A 21310-nucleotide genomic window follows, 5' to 3' on the forward strand; every position below is an offset into this window, starting at 1 on the left:
ACAATGAAGCAGGTGTACTCATTTATGATATGTGTGCATTTGTGAAATCCCTGTTGCTTCGTGTAAGTAGTTCTTGCCAATGGTATTAGTTACTGTAAATTAGGTGGTTCAGTCTGTATGAGCATTTAGTTGCATATCTTAAACTCTTGTCTTCATGTTGATCCTTGAATCTAACTATCTCTGAAAATGCCAGCAACTATACCCCAATTGTCTACTTTCTATAGGAAGAAAGGATAACAATAAGCGTTACCGCTTACAATTCGTCTGAGCAAAGCCTTGATAATCTTTAGTTAGTCGTTTTAGTGGTCATTGAATTTACTTTGAGGCATAGTTTTCAGGGTGTTTCCTAGGCGGACATAAAATAGATTGCGTCCAACCATGCCTTATGTAGGGAATCTGTAAGTTTTGTCTAAATCTCGGCTATAACAGGTCCGAGCCACTTCTGATGCGGTCCAGGGCAGATTTAGTTTGTGAATAAAACAGAGGCATGTCTTGGTGCCTATATAACACGACAAATTTGGACGTATTGACACAAGTTTAGAAGATGTTCCTAAATGTAAATGCATAATGATGAGTACAGTGAACTAAAAACCACCCTTGTTAAGGTAGTTCGAAATGAAAAGACGGAGGTTAGTATGAATAGTGAGATCATTTAGTCTTCTACTATTAGCTAATGACAAATTTCATGCATTGTCTGTTGTTCTTTTTCTTTTGATATGTTTTTATGTTTATTTGAATATATCATAACTTAGAACATCTCTAAGAGCCTTCTAATTGACCTCTAAATATAATATAAAAAATTTAACTCTTATTAACAATTTAATACAAATTTATGAGCATGAACTCCAACGATACTCTCTATATTCTTCTCTATATCATATTTTATTCATGTTGGGCTTCACAGTAACAAAGATCCAAATTAAAAAATGGGGATGAATTGGAGGGAAAGAATTTCTGTTGATAAAAATAAGTTAAGAGCCAAGTTGTGGCTCCTAAAAGAGAGGAGAGAATATGAGCTCTTAATTTTTTGAAGAGCTTCTTGGAGCTCTAATTTATACATGGCTCTTTATTTTTTCACTTAAGGGTTTGAATAGAGAACTTCTTCTATATGCTCTTAGTCAATAATATTATTTAATATAATTAGCTGAATTTGATTCCCGAGATGAAGATTAGTGGAGGACCTTACAGCCTAGGCATCCTGATCCAGGTATGTTTTTGAAGGGTTCTCCAACTTTTAACTTTATTTGTGTTAGATCAAGTAATAAAATTGCTGAAATTTAAAATCAGTATGGCTTTGGTGCTTGAAACTAGCTGGCATGTGGCTTCTATGTTGTGTTATAAACTTTTTAGATTTCAATTCTCATGATTTTTAAGCTTGGTTCTTGTTACTATTTTACATTTTGTAAACATCTCTAATTCTTGGGATGCAATAATGCATGATAATCTTTTCACAACTGGCATGTAAGTGGTATGTTTATTTACATATTATTCTTAGTAGTGATTTATGCCTAGCTGCAATTTACTTGTTCAGGTTGATGAATAGAAGTAAACAAGTGGTTAGTCCGAGTCGTGCGTGTTCTAACTTGTCCTTATAAACCTCTGCACTTGATGAGACTGTGTTGCTCTGTTGAATTCTAGTCAAATTGGGTATATTAAATAATTATATTTATTGAGCATGTTAAATAAATTTCTAAAAGTCCATAATTTTTTTATAAATAATTAGGCTCAAGATATATGTTTTAACGTGATTATCATAACTTAAAAGGGCCCGTAAACTAGTTCAAACATAGACTTAACGGCCCAAACTTTTAATGTTTTGGCTTTAATAATACTAGCGTTAAACCGTGCGAAACACGGACAATTATATAATTCATAGTTTATTGCTTTTAATTTATTTTTCAACATCATTTTATTAATGATTTAGTATTGTTGGATGCTGATATATACCTTTTTTGCATGAGAAATCCCAAGATGATATAGCTTTTAAATATATTTTTTATATTGTAAATGAGTAGTAGAAATAATATATGGCTTTTTTATACATAACTATGTTCAAAAGAATTACTGTAAAAATAAAGTCACTTAAAAAAATTACAAAAACACTATATTCCTGAAAATAGTTGCAGAAATTTGGTGGTTGCATATGCAACCATATATGCAACCGGAAATACAACTTTGGAAAAAAATTGAAAATTATATTTATTTGCATAATATATTGCAAATGGTTGCAACTGCAGAAAAACACTCCAGCGGAGCCAGTTCTAATATCAACATTGCAACCTAAAAAGCAACTAAAACAACAAACTACAAATCAACTCAAAAAGAAACCTTCATAATTCCTTTTCTTTATAATCCTCATAGCACCCCCATATCAACACCATCATATACATACACAATACACACAAACACATAAATCCCCGTCGACGGGAGGATCTTGCGGCGTGTGGTGGTGTCATTGTTGGCATGGATGTGTTTGAGGATTTGGCGGCACGTGATGGTATCAGTGTTGGCGTGATGGTGGCCCAGGCTCTGGAGCTTTTCGAGGTCGTTGGAGATGGTGGTTGTAGTAGTGGTGGTGGTAGGTGGGAGAGGGAGGGGGCAACAGGGGAGATGGAGGCTGAGCTGGCGGCGCTGCTTCTGAACAAGAGCCATGGAATGTGTGCAATCAGTTGAGCAACGAGGGAGATGGAGACTCGATGGTTGTGTTTTGGAAGGAGGAAATGAAGAGAGAGAGAGAGAGAGATATGAAAAGATGAATTAGAGAATGTAGTATATTTTCAAATAAGATTCAAAAGATAGTATATTTGAAAGATTTTAGAGAAAGGAGTATATTTGCAAATAAGATCCAAAAAGTAGTATACTTGGTAAATCCCCAAGAATATATATTTATCATCTATGTACATATGATTTCTTAAAACTAATGTGCTAATGATGGTAGTTTATTAAAACTAATTTTATATCATAGTTTTTATATTTCTTATTTCTTATTTCTTTATTTATAAGGAAACAGATATTATAAATTATAACTTGTATCAGTTACATGATGACTTCTTATTTGTCTTGGAGTAGAACACGTTGTCCGTCTCCTATTATTTATATATTTTTCTCTTTGTTTTTTAAAATAATACAGGGAAAAGGGTAATTCAGGCATGATAAAAATTATCAAACTAGATTACAAATTATCCGTATGTTTGACTATTATAGTTTAGTACAAATAAGTAGTATAACGGAGGTGTATTCGATTGGGATTTTAATGGATTGTTTTTAGTTTATGAATTTTAATGGATAGTATGTGATTTTGCTTTTGTGCGGATTCGTGATAAAATGTCTAAAAGTTGATATACATTCTTTAGGATTTAAGCATAATAATTCAAAATCTCATGGATTTTGATGGGATTTCAAAAAAAAAACGTAAAATACACTGAACAATCCCACAATATCCATCATTTTATGAAATCCAGAAAAATCCATCAGCATTTGTATACCATCAGATTTTAATGGATCTTAAACAATTTCAATTGAATACCATCATATTTTAAAGCATAATTTAAAATCTTAGTTGAATACCCCCAGTTTTTGTAGTATAATTTAAAATTCTAATTGAATACCCCAAGATTTTAATGGATTTCAAACAATCCCAATCACCCTCAGATTTTAAGAATGAAAAAAATCCTTTAAAATCCCAATCGAATACACCTCCTAAATTAAATTATGTTACCTTTTATTGAATCTTATCTATATAATAGTGATAGAAATAATTTAGAGCATACTTCTTCATGTATAAGTATTGCAGAGAAGTTGTAACAAAAAAAAGTATTGCAGAAAAGAAAGGGGACTTTGGTTAGATTGTGATTACATGGATGTATTCAATTGGGACTTTTAAAGTTTTTTTCATTTATGAAATTAAGTGTATTAAATTCATTTAAAAACTGTATCAGAATATTTTGATTTTCAGTTAATATTTTAATGGTGGTATTCAATCCAAATGTGATGGTATTTTATCAGGATTTTAAGTTATACTTTAAAATCAGGTGGTATTCAATTGAGATTACTTAAGATTCATTATAATATGTTAGGAATTAAAGGTTTTAAGATTTTTTAGACTTTATAGAATGATGGATTTTGTAAGATTGTTCATTATATTTTATATTTATAGAAATCTCTTCATAATCCATGAGATTTTTAAGGATTGTGCTCAAATTTCAAGGCTCTACATCAATTATGTGATATTTTATCTCAACTACCCAAGACTCTACATGAAATTCAATCTGATATAATCCATTAAAATCCATAAATTATTAATAATTCATTAAAATCCGAATTAAATACACCCTCTTTAATTTCTCAAGATCATGTCATCCAGATCCTCCACTCCGTTGAGATATCTTCTTGTATGTTATCATTTATAACTGATTTGGTTACTTATTTTTTTATATATATGGCAAAAGTCCATTGGCTCCACATTTTTATGTGTATTGTTTGGTCATAAAATCATCGGCATTTTGCATTTGCAAACTGCAAACACTGATCTGATTGTTTCAATCAAGTTTGTCATAATTGGTTGCTTCAGGTATTTCAATTGTCATTTTTCCTTTGGTGACAAGATCATATTTTCTGCTTGTAAATGTAGGTTCAAGTAGAAAATTACTGCTTACAAAAAAAAGATAGTAGAAAATTACTTAATTTGTAAACAACATTACTATTTTGGGTTCCCACATTTCGACCATCTTATGTGAAAAGTATATATTCTATTATATATTAATATTACATATCATATATAAACCTTTTATATTGTATATTTAGTGTAAAATTATTTTTCATATTGCATTGATATTATATAAAATCTTTATGGCGTCTAGTATGACGTTGATATGACGTGGACCCTACCCATCTATTTTTCCGTTAAAGTCACATAGATTACCGTTTTCGGGTGTAACTTCATAGTCACATTTCTTTTACATTTCATTGCTACGAACAAGTGAAATCCAACTATCCAGGTTTTGTTTGTTTGATCTTTGTTTTTTCTTTCATAAAGATTTAATTGGGGTTTGAGAGAGGAAGTGAAAAGTTTGTCTGCATACACATATATCAACATGACATTGAATAAAGGAAAAATATGCACGGTGGTACATGGATTGAAGCCCACAATACTAATGGTGATTGCTGAATCCATTCTTGGTGGTAGTAATGTGTTGTACAAACTGGCTGTCAATGAAGGCTCGGACTTGAGAATTTTGGTGGCTTATCGCTTCTTATTTGCTGCTGCTTTCATGATTCCTATTGCATTCTATGTTGAAAGGTCTTTCCCCTCTCACTCTCTCTCCCCATGTTTCCATCCCTCTCCCGTCCCCCTCTCTCCTATTACAGAAGAATTGATAAGTAAAATGATCTCCATCTCTCCCCCCTCTCCTTTCTCCCTCTCCCTCTTGCTCACACATGCACACATGATATATTCAATTATTTGTAGTAGATTGAATCTAAATTACATAGTTTGCTACAGAAACAGAAGGCCAAAATTAACATGGAAGGTGGTGTGGCAATCATTCTTATCGGCATTATTGGGGTATGCGTTATTAATTTATAGCTTCAATTATTTTGATTTTTTGCTGTATGTTATGCCCAAAATCGGCATTGGGCCTCCCCTCATGTGAACATGGACCACCAAGGTGGGGGCTTCTAGTTAATTTATTAAAGGTTGCATGCACCCATGCCTCACATTAATATTGGACTAAGTCTCATAGGCTCATGATAATGCTAGGCCACTCCACAGTTTAGCCTTTTGCCCCAAAAAAGATTTTTGAGGCCCTGCTAGAGGAGGGGTCGCTACAAGCAAATATGTCACACCCAGGGTTGTTAGCCATGGAGACGTTTCCCTTCGGCTCATTTTCCAACAAGGCCAATGCCCTGAATTCTCCATTTAAAGATGGCCCCACCTGAGGGGTCTACATCTTTAGACACTAAGTCCCTTGTAGGTTCTCGCTAGGGCTACTCTCTCTATTTCGGATTCCCTAAGCCCTCAAGGGGATGAACAAGGCATGAAAGCTCATAGCCACTCCCGGCGCGGGCCGCATAAGTATGATTTTTGTGTCTCTACCTCTGCAATCTATAGGTCTCTACTTCCACTCATTAGATCATCATTCATTCTCCTACCCACTGCATGTTAGGCCATGCGAGTTACAGGCTTTTTGATAGTGGATTATATGGTCAAATGGACCTGCCCTGATAGACCAGAAAAAATCTAGCCCATCTAGGTTATTTGTTTCCAAAGAACTACGTGATAGATTGAACCCCTATAAATAGGATAAGTAGTCATCTTGTATCACCTCTACGATTCTTGATGAGAATACTAGAGAATACCCCCTCTCATTTTCTCAAGAATTAAATACAAGATCAATTACAATCTTCATCACTCTCTGCCCCATATTCTTCGTGATCATATTCATCCTACATTCAAGCAAGTTCTCACATTTATCATTAACCACTTTTTGTTGTTAAAAATTTAGCGACCATAATGGAAGCTCATTAACATCCTTACCCGCAGGAAGAACAAGTTTAGGAGGACCTCTCAAGGGGTCCTTAACAAGAAGGGGATCAATGCCCTTAACAACAATCTGCCAAGAGGGAGGGTCCTGGAAACCTCGAGGGGGAGGCCCAAACTTCTCAACTGATTATTCAATATCTCAATGCACTTGACCAAGAAATAAAAACTATAACCTCGAGAGTGGCACAAATGGAAAAACAAACGACCAAAAAGAAGAAAAAGGACCTCAAGATCACAGCGCCTCTAAAAAGGCAAGAAGGCCAAAATAAGAACCACGAGAACCTAAGGAAGGATTTTGAGCGAGAGACTGAAGGGGAGAGGTCACTTGAAATGGATGAGATGCTCACAATCCAGGTGAGGGTTGCCCCCGGACTTCCCCTACATGGGCCTACTCCATTTGCTATACAAGGTCCACAAGCATGTTAGATCGTGTACATGTGAGGTCCCAACGCCGAGGTTTGGTCTAGAGCGATCCCCTCCCTGAGAGGATACCGTTTACATGAAAGGCTGGGGTTTAACGAGGATGAAGTGGAATATGAAATCTGATGTATTTGAAGAAATGACCCCCTCTATATCCTCGTGATGACAACTATGAGTGCGGCATCCATGATGACAATGACAGCTAGGGGACCTAAATGTGAATGATTTGAGGCGTATACTAATACGCATGGATGAGGAAAGGTGGTTCCCCCAGCTATCATTGGTCGCTCCCCTTTCTCTCGAGCCATTCTGGAATCTCCTCGTCATGTTAACATTAGGCATCATCCTGAACTCCCCTTTGACGGGGTTGATGACCCGACCTCATATTATATGTGTTTCAACATTGAGATGTATGTTTATCGGATCCCGAGCCTTACTCGCTGCAGGCTATTTTCTACCTCACTTCATGGGCGTGCTCAACTTTGGTTCTCAAAGTTGACCTCGGGAATTATTCGGACTTGGGAGCAAATGGGGGATCTTTTCAGGAAGCAGTTTCAGTCATCAATGTGGCCTATGCTTCCCCGGTGACTATGCTTTCCAATAGTAAGATAAATTGGGAAGAATCCTCAAGACTATTTTGAAAATTTAAAGTTGAGGTCCCTTATTTGAAAGGAGCCATCGATGAGGCCATAAAGAAATTCTTGTTTATTAGGCTAAGAAAGGGCTCCGACTTCTTGAAGAACATTCAAGCTCATGATCCCATGACTCTTCATGATATTAGTAAATAAGTCGAACCTTACAAAATCGTGGATAAATCTGTGGCTGAACTAGAGACATGGAGTCCTTCTCATGATAATTATCGATCCAGAAACCTGAAGGGAAGAAGATCATTGACACCTGAGAGGAAGAAGAGTCCTGGCCCAAAAAGGATCGATCTTGATGGGAAAGGACCCCCCAAAAAATAATGTTAGAGCCGCCCTAAGGGGTAGAATCAGTTCACACTATTGGTGGCCTTGATTGATCAAATCTACTCCATCAGCATAGATAAAGGGATCTTAAGAAAGCTTCACCTAATGACCACTTGAGGAAAAAAAGCTAGGAGCAAGTATTTTACCTTTCATGAGCAAACATGGCACAAAACTGCAGATTATTGGCAACTTAAGCAACAAATCGAGGAATTGATCCGGAATGGGAAGATTACTGAATGAGTTGTGAGTGAGTTTAAAAACCTGAAAATGGACTATCACACAGTCACTCCGCCGCCGACCCCTAAAGATGAAATAAATCATGTTTCTATAAAAAGAACAACACGCGCTGGAGGCATTAATGTGATAATCGGTGCACCTCATGTCAGGGGGACACCAACAAAGCTAGAAAAAGATATGCACGAAAGGTCAAGAACCCTCCACTCACCAACGTACATCATCTCTTATAAAGGCCACATAAGTTGTTCAAAGTAGAGGCCAATGACATAATGTTTACGGAGGAGGACGCCAAATGGGTCATCATCCTCATACTACTTCTTTGGTGGTAAAAGTGAACATTGGCTCCACTAACATTGACAGGGTGCAAGTTGATAACAAAAGTGCTACCTACATTCTCTCTTATGACGCTTACACTCGGATTGGGTTTCCTTGACAAAGATCTAGGAATTTCCCTTAGTCAATTTTATGGATTCTCGGGAGCTGCAATCGAGATTAAAGGCTCTATCAGGCTCTATGTTACTCTTAGAGAAGGGACCCTATCAACCATTCAAGTTGAGGAATTCATGATTTTAAATTAGTACTCAGCTTTTAGTGCCATCACTAGACGATCCATTTTTAAGGAAATGAGGGTAATGACCTTCATTTATCACTTGGCTAGGAAGTTCCCTACTTTTGGGAGAAGAGGCTGCATCAAAGGATGCTAATACGAGTCTCAAGATTGTTACAACAAGGGGTCTCCAGGTATTAGAAAGGCGAACCCAATTTGAGGGTCATGATGATATGGAGGTTGTGGATACAAACACAAAGGGATTCACCTGTAATATGATCATGATTGAAGAGCTTCCGGATGGATACTTTAAAGAAATGGAACCGCAAGCGGGAGCCCTCATCATGGGACCATCTTAGCTAGTTACGATTCTTATGGAAGGAATTGTGAAGGAGGCAAGAAATGATGAGGACGAGAGCCGCAAGTAGTTGGCAGTTCGAGCTCGAAAGGGTAAATGGAGAATGAAAGAGACTTCCACTCTGATGAACCTCCCTAATAGGATCACAAGGGAGATCACCATTACATAAAGAAATTGGTTAAGTCAATTGGGGATAATACATATGAGATCGAGGAGCCCATGAATTGGGGTTGATTGTGGAAGAGATCGGGGAACCAAGCAACAAGGAAGTTGAGATAGATATTGACCCTTGTATGCTAGAAGTAGTTAAAAGGGCCAGCTCGGCAGAAGACACGAGCTTCATCCTAGTGGATCCCCATGACCCTTACAAGGTACTCAAAATTAGCTCTAACCTTGGTTCATAAATTAGGGGTCCCATTGTCAAATGAGAAGTGGAGGACTTGCGTGAATTTCACTTATCTTAATAAGATATGCCCGAATCCTTTCGTAGAGATCATTATAATCCCGAAACTAACAAGGTTAATCGTGTCGCACGAGTATGTCAGCCTTCTTTAGCCACCTGGGCTCATGCCATGCAAAACGGGCTTTTTGATAGTGGCTTACAAGAATCAATGGACCTGGGCCCTGATGGACTAGACAAAACCTAGCCATCTAGGTTGTTTGCTGTCAAAAACTTACGTGGTAGCTTGAATCCATGTAAATAGGTTATGTTGGCCTCTTGCATCAAATCTACCATTCTTGCTGAGAACACTAAAGAATACTTCCTCTCATTTTCTCAAAGATCAAATACAAGATCCGCTACAATCTCCATCTCTCTCCGTCCTATGTTCTTCGTGATATTCTTCCTACATTCAAGAAAGTTGCCATATTTGTTGTTAATCACTCTCTACTGTTAACAATATATTATACTTTAAATTTTAGAAAATTAATATTAATAGAGAATTGGCGAGCAAGTAAGCAAACATAATGAATAATAAAGGTTGGGCGAAATGTACCAAAAAATGACTCTTCGCACAGTTTATTATGGTGATAATTTATCATAGTTCATATTTACCTAATAGAAAAATATTCTAGTGATTTTCATTTTCTATTAGTAGTAATATAAAAGAAACTGTTTTCATAAAATCACCTTACAGTTAATACTTTTTTTTGTTACTTTAATGTTTTGTACAATAGTCAGACAATCTTTTTTTCATTAAAAAAAAGGCATGATTAGTCAGTTTCCTGATCAAGCAAAGGCGATAACTTCCCAAAATTGCCTTGGCTTATGCAAACGACTTAACACATTGCTTCACTTTCGATGATGAACATTACCAGCGCCTTTAGTGACACTCGACCATACATTATTTGAACCTACAATGTTTGGATTATAGCCTTTTATATATTAAAACAGAGTCGTGTATTATGGGACTTTAGTGATGCTATTACAATATATGGGCTCCAATTGAATTTTATCCTTATTCTTGAGAAGTTAGATCGAGAGTACCACACAACCGCAAATTCTGAAAACTTTTTCTCTTCCTCTTCCTTACCTCTGTTAATCATTTTCAAACAAACTTCAAAGTTATACGAGTGAATATTTATTAGAGGATATTTGCGGCGCAATCAGTGAGGTTTTTGGCCAATTCTATGAGCCTATAGTTTGAATATTTTTTTAAACCTCTCATGGCTGCACCAAACAACACTACCACCACAAAAATGTAGTTTAGTGTCGGGTTTAAACCTGTCTTTATTACAACTTGTCACATTGTAGCATGTGTTCATGTGAACACAAGTACCTTCAAACTCTTCTGTCTTCCCTGAATTGTCTAGAGAAAGCGGGCTGTAGATCAGATTTTTGTTTGTATACTACAAAACCTAAACATAATTGTACTAATTTCTTTAACTTGTCTTAATATCAATTACCTAAATTAACCTCATTCTAAAAGTCAATTCAAAACTACATGAAAAGGGGTTTTAAACTGCATATAGTGGAGCATTGCACTACAGGTGTTTGTTCATTATAAACACTTCAATTAACACCCTCTAATTACATTTCCATTAATCATGATTTTTTTTTTGAAATCTTAAATTAATCTAGTACTACATAATTTAATGCACATTCCACTATTAATATCAAATTTACCTTAATATGAGTTATATAGTTATTATTTGTTAAATAATCGACTTAAATATCATTAAAGAATTGACAATCTCATACAAGAATAGAAAGTGAAACTGTAACCCAAATGAGTTACAAGCTTATATATGAATACAAATTATTGGTTTGATTACAGAAATCTTATCACTGATATCATGTTTGGTCCGATCTATTCATCTTAATGACTTGTGTTACTTTTTCTTTAAGTGTGTGTTGTACTCATTTTGATGAATTAATCCTTTAGAAGTTATCTATTTACTTTAATATGTTGCTATAGTTATGGTTATATTCAGTATTTTTCTTCTATTTTTGTACAAATCGTAGAGATCTAGCTAAATGTGATATTATTCTTTTATTTTTGCACAAATCGTAGAGGATCATTGTTTCAAAATTTGTATGTTGTGAGCTTGGACTTAACATCAGCAACATTTGCCACCGCAATCACTAATCTGGTCACTGCCATTACCTTTGTCCTCGCTCTCTGCTTCAGGTACTTTTTATTGTTGTTTTGTCATCAAATATATGTTATATATTATTAAGTACAAAATAAAATATCAAGTGAATTTAATTTACTAAGAGATCTAGTATGTAGTCTATTTTATCCTCAAGAAGTATAATATATGTTAAAGATCTCAATAATTTCACTCTTCAAAAAAAAGTCAAGTTAAACTAATTTTTTGGGAGATGGTGTATGACTATACGTGAATTGGAACAAATATTTAACATCAATCATAAGTTTAGAAACTTTTCATTTTAAGTATATTGATAATAAATTAAAAAATAGACAAGATTTTTTCATTTTTTCCCTGAAATAAATTCTACTGTGAAACGTTTGCAAATGATATGAAATGTATATAGGCTTGAGAAGCTAAACTGGGAAAAAGCATCAGGAAAAGCAAAGGTGATGGGAACACTACTGAGTCTAGCGGGGGCGATGCTTTTAACATTATACAAAGGTCCAGATTTATTTAGCTGGAACACCCATCTTAACCTTGTGAATCATGGTGAAAATGTGGTAAGAACACACCCTAATATGATTCTGGGTGCTTTCGCTGCTCTGGGTAGTATAACATGCTATGCCCTTTGGACCAATCTTCAGGTACCCTAAATTTTTATAAATATTTCATATATAGTTATTTTGTGGTCGATTATTGAATTATTATGGCATGTATTGGAGAATATTAGTTTTTTTTATTTAAAGATTGAGTAGAAATTGATTTGCAGCCAATTTTGGGGCTAAAGAGTGAAATGTAATGATGTTAATTGCTAAGAATGTCTATGTATCATTCACTATGTTATTTCAATATAGTCGTATATAGTAATCTTTTTTATCTTACCTGTACTTATCATTAATTACACCGATGGGCAGGCAAAAATTATGGAGTATTACCCTTGTCCCTACTCTAGTTCAGCCTTGATGATTGTAATGACATCAATTCAATGCACACTATATTGCCTATGTGTGCAAAGGGACTGGAGTCAATGGAAGTTAGGATGGAACCTCAGACTCCTCACCGTTTCTTACGCGGTAATTAGTGATTATATATGTCTTATCTGTGATAATTGGCAATCAACATGTTGTAGCAATTGTTTTCCTGCTACTACCACTATTCATGCAAACTGTACTTTAATTAGCTTTAACAACTTAATTGTCGTGGACCTTCTGCATATATAATTTTGATCACCTATATTATAACATTCACAAGTATAAAATTCTTAAGTACTATTTTGACATATGTACAGGGATTGTTGGCTACAGGAGTGTTGTTTACAATGGTTGCATGGTGTGTGCACATGAGAGGTCCTTTATTTGTTTCAGCTTTTAACCCTTTAATGGTTGTGATTGTTGCCCTGGCCGGACCATTTGTACTGGATGAAAATTGGTATTTGGGAAGGTACTTGCATTCATGTCTTATTGAGAAGTTTAACAAGTAATATTACTCGATTTTTAGATTCAAATATGGGTCATATCTTTCTATATAATTGTGGCAGTGTGCTTGGAGGAATAACAATAATATGTGGATTATATGTTTTGCTTTGGGGGAAAGCCAAGGAAATGAAGACGAAGGTGCAGTTGCCGAAAACAAGCTCAGGAGATATGTCAAAACCTCTTGAGATCGTCTTAACTCCTTCTCAGGCAGGAGCATCGGAGAACCATGAGATTGGTGTTTATGGCGAAAATAGTGCTTCGGTTGTAGAGGCAAATGCCGACGAACAACCTGATGAAATTAGGATCGTAAGAAAATAAGATAGAAGATGAAACTTAAGAATTTATGTATTTTATTGCGTGGAACAAGCCATTCTGGCAATTGGACTTGTCCTAGTAACAAGAGTGGCCTTTTAAGAACTTGCTTTTTTGTATTGGAAAATTATTAATGATATCCTTGTGATATTGACTTTTATGAAAGGTACTACTTTGTGTTTTTAAAAAGATTATGAAAAATATAGTGATTAGGCAACATAACAAGGAAAACCCTTTTCTCAATCATTCAATGAAAAATAGGCTTCTATGTGGTAAAGAAGGTTTTGTGATTACTCACAATCAATGTGCAAAAGCTACTTCTTCACCGCTCGATTACCGGTAGTAATATCTTGACCATCTTCTTGTTTGTATTTCATATATGTATAAATACGAATAATGTTACTAGTTGTTTGAGATGCATGTACGTATAGAGTGAAAAATAGGATTTTACTGTTGTGAAGAAGGTTTTGTGATTACTCACGATCATTGTGCAAAATCTACTTCTTCACCGCTCGATTACATGCACAAATATCTCGACCATCTTCTTGTTTATATTTCATATATGTATAAATATGAATAATGTTACTAGTTGTTTGAGATGCATGTATATATAGACGCATATTTATTCTTGTAGGGACATATATTCATTTTTTTCAATGAATCTCGTTAGAAGTATACTTAAATGTTAGTTTCTTTATATATTTGTAGGACAAGTGATAATACGAAGTTGTTGAGATTTTGTTGGAGGGCTGGTCATATTGACATGAAAGTAGATTTAAATAAGTGTAACACATTATATCTTGTTATTGAATATGAAGATGAAGCAAAAAAAATTGGGTATGAATTTGGATTTCAACTTTCCAACAGTTTAGTATGTTTATAAGATGGGGATCATCGACCTCTTGTAACAGATAAAGATCTAATGAAGATGTTTGATAGATTAGCTGATAAAGAATTGATCTATATATGTGTTGGGACTACTCTTAAATTGGTTAGTTATAAAAGTTGGTATTGCACTATAGGAGAACAACTTAACTTAACAAGAAACAAGGGGGAAATTAGTGTGTAGATGATTAAGTGAGAAGGGGAAATGTGGGAGATGAAATTGAGAATGAGATAAATTAGATGTTAGATAATGAATGGGGTAATGCTTCCATTGAGATTGTACAAAATGATGGTAATACACAAGTGTTAGAGCTAGAGTCTTCCAAAGAAAAGGAAAATATAGACAAAAAACCACAAGAAGACCAACCAAAACAAAATCTAAATCAACACAAGTTAACCTTTCACCACTTATTACACCTAATATTGCTTTCAAGAGTATGCTTGACAGGAAGAGTCCTATGTTCTCCCCAATACCAACCACTTCTCAAATAGCTAGGACCACAACACTTCCAAAGCAATAGTTTATTCGATAAAAAAGCTCCTAGGACCACAATAAAAAGAAAAGAGTTGTTGTACACATCAACTCAGGTAATTGATGAGTGAACATAGAATATAGATGAAACTATAAAGAATAAAGAAGCACAAGGTGAAAATGTGAATGGAAATTAATTAAGAGAAGAAAATTTTTCAAAAGAAAGGTGAAGTTTGATGATTCTAACGACCAATCGTCCCATGATGATCTCGATGATTATGATCATTATGAATTGGAGGTCAGAGAAAATGGTATGAGGTCAATCCCAAAGTGAAAGATGATTGGAAGCCTTATAAGTGGGATGATTTCGTAAATGATGAATACTACTAGAGGCTATATAAAATGGAGTGATGTATGATTCCAAAGAATTTGGTAAGATTTAATTAGGGACATGGATGATATTTAGGGATAAGAATCATTTCAAATATGTTTTGAGGGACTAGCAACATACATGAAGGCTTTTCATTATTATTGATGCAACTGATTTTATTTAGCACAAGTTTGTAGTTGGAGTTTCCACACTAGCAGATTAGCTGATGTCTGATGGAGTGACTTGGGAAATAAAAAAATTGAACTAAACAAGTATACTTGTAGGGGATTAGAGACCTGCAAATCAATTTGTAATTTAAAATGGGATGCAACCAAACTCATGGAGGATATTAGAGCCAACTTTGACATTCCAGGTAATGCTTTGATGAACTCTTATTCCAGAGATATGGTGTCAGTGTACTTGATGAAGAAGCATGTGGTAGACAATCTGTTTGGGGGGCATAATGAGTCATATACTCTATTACCTACATATGTGAAGATAATCTGTAAAATTAATACTCAATCTACGACTTTTGTTTCTAATTTTCAAACTGAATCCATTCTTAGACAATTGCTTTTTCCAACAACCTTAATATATTTTGATGTTATGTGGAAATGATTTTTGGTGAGTTGTAGACCTTTAATAGTTGTTGATGAGACTCATTTGAAAGGAAATTATGGAGGGGTTTTGCTGTCTATAGTGGCTTTAGATACTAATAGGTAAATCTTTTCTTTGACTTATGCTATTGTGAGTGTTGGACACAGAGACAACTGCTACTTTTTCTTGTGGATCATCTACAATGTAGTGAAGGAGTCTAGTAGAACAAACTGGACTATGATCTTAGATTAAAAAAAAGGGTCATATTCTATTCCCCTTTTTACATGTTTATTGTTTATATTTTTCTATTGAATTGTTTACATATTTCACATTAAATTATTTGTATTTTTTAAGGCATTGATCTAGCTATTGATAAGGTCTAGTTAACTAGTAAAAAGGATGTATTGTTGCTCACATTTGAGAAAATATTTTAAGAAACAATTTCCTAGTCCCCTCATGTATATTTTATTCGAGAGAGTTTGCAATGCCACGTATCAATTACATTTAGAAAATCAAAGAAGAGATTGTAGAAATGAGGGGGTTACAAAGTCATTGAATCACTTGGATAGTTATGCGATCCTACCATTTGGAGCAAGCACAAGTATGAGCTTAATGTGTGTAATGACTGCAGCACATATAATTTTGTCGAGAGTTTTAAGTCAACTCTAAGAAACATTAATTAGATAAAAAAAAATTCACTTGTATGGGTGAGTGTCTTTTATCAACATTTTGTACAGAACAGTGTCCAAAATGACCATGTGCAGGAACAATGCCCTAAATAACCACTCAAACACGCATTTACTATCTGCGTGCATAGTAAACAAAAAGAAACAAAAAAATACGCATTCCCCGTATGCGTATATGATAGTGAATGAGCACATTCACGCATTTTCCACATGCGTATGCCACCTCTCGGCCGCCGCAGTTGTGGAAAATCATCAAGGCTACACAATGACGGCTCATGTGGCCCACTTGTCTTCCTACAGTTTGCATGTCTTGTCATTTGGTCAACTTCTTCATGTCATTGCTTAAAGCACTTATTGCTGACCTCAAATCACCTGGAGGCAACTGAGCAGTCTCTCGCACGGAAACCCCACTATTACGATGAATGCGCATCGTATCTATGCGTGTTCTTTATATTTTCTAAAAAAAAAGTACACACACATATATGAGATGAGTATTTGAGTGAGTAAAATGGACACATTTTTCGCATATGGTCATGGGCACATGACTTCCTGAAAAAAAATTATTTTTGACATTTTCTCCACTTGTACCTCTAATAAATGCATGAATGTATATTTTTATTCAAACCTCATTAATTGTTATACAACTCTCAATAATGGTAATTTTGGAACAATGTCAATATACTTGCATTGGAAACTAAAAGTGGACAACTATTATGGGACAAAAATTTCTTTCAAAAAACGCTTGTATTGTGGGACGGAGGGAGTAGTGTAGATAATTTTGATAAAAGTCGTTATTGATCAAATAAAGTGGAACAGTTGGATGTAGATTATATTTTCTGCATAACTTTAGTAAATTTTTTTTAACTTATCAATCTGACTTTTTATTAAAATAGGTAGAATTTCTGATAAATTTCATAATAAAGTGAAATTTGACGACATGCCACAAAATGATATTTTTACATGAAATCCATTTTAAGCATTGAATCTAATTAAATAGAGAATTTGACACTTATAATAATAATTAAAAAACACATTTTTTTTAGTTAACTTGCAATTGAACGATAATTTATAGAAAATAATTTTTGAAGTGAAAATTCGTCGAATGACTCATTCACACGTACACTTCTATTGATATTCATCACATAATTAAACTTTTTTATTTTTAATACACAAAAAGGTTTAAGAAAAATAAATTTAATCATACATCATGATATTATATATTAATTATTTGTATAAAGAGTAAATAATAGTCACAAATTTTTAACATGTCATTATATTACTTTTTCCATTTAGAATTACAGTAAAAGTTTTTCTGTTATTTTAGCAGATATATACAATTATGATTATTCATAAAAAGCAAAACTAAAAATTATAAGGGGTTTTCTCATATATAACCATATCTAAATTTTTATTTTTTTTGCAAAAATAATGTCATTTTTTAAAACAAATTGCAAAAATATTATCTTTCTGATAAAAATTGCAAAAATACGGTACTTCTGTCTGCAACCATATCCGCAACTGTTTGCAATCCTATATGCAACCACAAATGCAACTTTGAAAAAATCCGTTGAAAATCATATTTAATTGCAAAATAAGTTGCAATTGGTTGCAAATAGAGTGCCCCTGCGGGGCCAATATTAATATAATATAAGCATCCACAAAATCAAGTCAAAACAACTAGTATCCCTAATTTTTACTTACTTGTATAACCTCCTCCTTGTCACTCAGCCTCCGCCTAAACACAAACTCTACACACCCACCGTTTTTTAACATCGCCATCATCACAAGCCCGAGACCGCACCCACACAATTCTTCTCACATCCTAAATACAATTCTTTTACAATCAGTCTTAGAGGTGTTGCCGCTACTTTTACCTCAAATCGTTAATATGATGTTCCTGAAACTTGGGAACGTGATTTGCATCGCCATTGAGAGAAGTGTTGGCATGGCAGTGATGAGAGAGAGAGGAGAGAAACGATAGTGAGAGGAGTGTGGAGAGAAAGCCAACCTTGATGAAAGAAGAAAAATGCGCAACAGGAAAGGTGAAGATGCGCAAGAAATCGTATTTATGCAAATGTTTTAGTTAAATTGATAGAAGAAACGCATTTTTGCAATATTTTTAGACATGTAGTAGGATTGCAAATAATATGATTAAAAGGAGCATTTATGCCGAATTCCCAAATTATAACTCTAGTGCTAAAGCTCTTTATTAAAACGAAAAAGCAAACCACTATTAATCTAAATAAAATATTACTCCCTCCGTCCCTATTTAGTTGTCCACTTTGAACAAAAATGTTCCTAGATAGTTGTCTACTTGTCTCATTTGAAATTTCAAATCATTTTTTAATGCATTTTTCCTAACTTAACCCTAGATTTCAAGTTTCAATATTTTGACTTTACAATTGATCCCACTAATCTATGCAATTACTCCCACTAATCTCTGCAATAATTACAGACAAATATGAAAAAAATAATTATAATTTAATACATCTTACTCCCTCCATTAGGGGTGTTCATCAAACCGCTCGCACCTCGTAAACCGCCCGCACCACACCGTAAAATGCAGTTTTCTTTTTCGTGGTGCGGTTGCGGGTTGAAATTTTAACAAACCTTACGGTGCGGGTTGCAGTTTGACATTATACAAGCGTTATTCAAACTGCACCGGACCGCTATTTTCTAATATATAAAAATATATTACATATAATCATAAATATTTATATTATATAGATAAATTATTTGTTATAATGTTATTTTTGGTGTGTATATATGTTCAAGTACTCAACTTAATCTTAATAATTTTACAATATAAACTAAGGTTAGTTTTTAAAACGATAAATTAAATGTTTTAATTAAATCTATTTTTTATAAAATAATTTGTTAGTGTTAAAATCTTTCCATTTTCATCATTATCATACTTATATTTTAGTTTATATTTCTTTTGATAAGTATAGTAATTTTAAATTTGTAAATATATATATATATATATTATAATTTTTTTTAAAATACATATAGTTTAAAATTATATTTATATTGTGTTTCAAAAGTACAATTTTTTTCAATATATAAACCGCACGAACCGCACCGCACCGCCCGCATCGCGAACACCCCTACCCTCCGTCTCCACTGACAAGTATACGTTCACTGTTTACACACATTTCGAGTCTTGTATAAAGTATTTTTTTATTTTTATTTTTTTTGAATAAAAATTAAAAACCAAACTTTTATTAAGAGAATTTTTTTTATGAAAATATATATTAAGAAAGTCTTAAAAAGCGTACTAAAAATGACGTATAAAATTAAATGAGACGTAGAGTATGTTTTTTGAAAGTGGAGTATCACAGAATACACCACATTAAATGAGTCAAAATTGTACAGAACAGAGTATTGAATAACAATGACTTCGATAACATTGGGAAGACACCCTTCAATTTTCAAACAAAGTAGGCAAAGCGCAACAAATTCCATTTTTTTAATAGTACTGCACCATCATACAACATGTCCAAAGGTTTAAAAGTATTACGGACATAGAGCGTCTCTAACCATACAAACTTTTTAGCTAAAAAGTGAGTTAGCATTTTATATATAAAAAAAGCCAACCTGTTGAAAAAATCATACTCCAACCACGTGAACCTGTTGTCTATAATTTTAGCCAATCTCTTATGGATGATTATATTTGTCGAAACTGTAGTCGAACCTCTACACGTCTGTAAGAAATCTGTAGGATGATTGCGCATCATTTATTACCATATTAAGCTGATATATTCTATTTTAACAAACTAAAATACTAATAACAATCTATTTTAAATTATAGCCGACCAATATAGCCAATACCATTGAAGTACAATGTCTTACAGGTTCGGCAAATTTTACATAATGTCTTACAGTTTTAATTTGGCCAAAGATTATAGTAACACCGTTGGAGATACTCTTGCGGTAGCTAAAAATTTATGGGTTAGGTCATGTGTCATTTAGGTGATTATTTTGGATAATGTAAAAAAATTGCATTCCAATCATTGTTCCATAACAAAAAAATTATAAATAACTAGACATCATTCAATAAATTTGTTCAACTAGAAAATTTTTTAGATAAAATTTTAGTTTAACATAATTAAACATAACACCATTTAAGTGTACATCTTTAATGTTAGCAAAATAATTAATTATATAACATATTTTGATAACCACTGAGTTTAGATATATATTTTGGAGATGCTTTAATGAGTAACCTCTTTTTGTAATAATTAATTTCCTCCCTAGGCTTTGATACTACGATATTTACTTTATGTTGTCATGCATTAGCAGCCTAGCAGGTATTCTCCGTCAGTCCGTCTGGTTGAATTATACGTGTTTACTATTTGCACGTATTTCGATATTTTTATAAAATATAGTTTTATAATATTTTTAAATTTTTTGAATAAAAGTTTAAATATCAAATAGTTATTCAAGAAAAACTAATTCAAAATATATTATGAAGATATGTTTTAAAAAAAATTAAAAACATGCCAAAAAGTAACGTATTCAATTGAAATTGAATGGGACGGAGGGACCAGTAATTACGTCTCTTTTAGGAGAGTTGTCTCACTAGCTATTCTTAAAAATTCATTTTTTATAGAAATTTATAATATATATAAATATATAATTCAAAACTCTCGCCATGTTATGATAATATTAAAATACCTGAACTTAATCTTATATGCCTTCCATCTGAAAACAACTATACTGGAAGACATTTTCATATTTTATTTTTCCTGAATTATAATTTAAAGAAAATAAAAAATTAATTCTCTTTATAATAAAAATACATTTTAGGAGAACTAAATATAGCCACCAGTATGGGAGAGCATGCA

General features: G+C 33.6%; 1 protein-coding gene across 1 annotated transcript; it reads left to right on the top strand.

Moving 5' to 3' along the window:
* Nucleotides 1-2463: 2463 nt before the first annotated feature.
* LOC108201995 (WAT1-related protein At1g68170) lies at nucleotides 2464-13459 on the top strand. The gene is made up of 6 exons (XM_064084504.1): nucleotides 2464-2657; nucleotides 5036-5299; nucleotides 11585-11701; nucleotides 12070-12310; nucleotides 12955-13106; nucleotides 13204-13459. Exons 1-6 carry the CDS (start codon nucleotides 2464-2466, stop codon nucleotides 13457-13459), a joined length of 1224 nt encoding a protein of 407 aa, XP_063940574.1.
* The last annotated feature ends 7851 nt before the right edge of the window (nucleotides 13460-21310 follow it).

The sequence above is a fragment of the Daucus carota genome, chromosome 9 (genome assembly GCF_001625215.2).
Source record: "Daucus carota subsp. sativus chromosome 9, DH1 v3.0, whole genome shotgun sequence".
Lineage (NCBI taxonomy): Eukaryota > Viridiplantae > Streptophyta > Magnoliopsida > Apiales > Apiaceae > Daucus > Daucus carota.

What these genes read in the sequence shown, in the direction of transcription:
- LOC108201995 (XM_064084504.1), top strand. Translation starts at nt 2,464, where the DNA reads ATGGATGTGTTTGAGGATTTGGCGGCACGTGATGGTATCAGTGTTGGC. An exon ending in GTCCTCGCTCTCTGCTTCAG is followed by an intron (nt 11,702 to 12,069) that starts GTACTTTTTATT and finishes AAATGTATATAG; the next exon opens with GCTTGAGAAGCTAAACTGGG. An exon ending in CCCTTTGGACCAATCTTCAG is followed by an intron (nt 12,311 to 12,954) that starts GTACCCTAAATT and finishes ACATATGTACAG; the next exon opens with GGATTGTTGGCTACAGGAGT.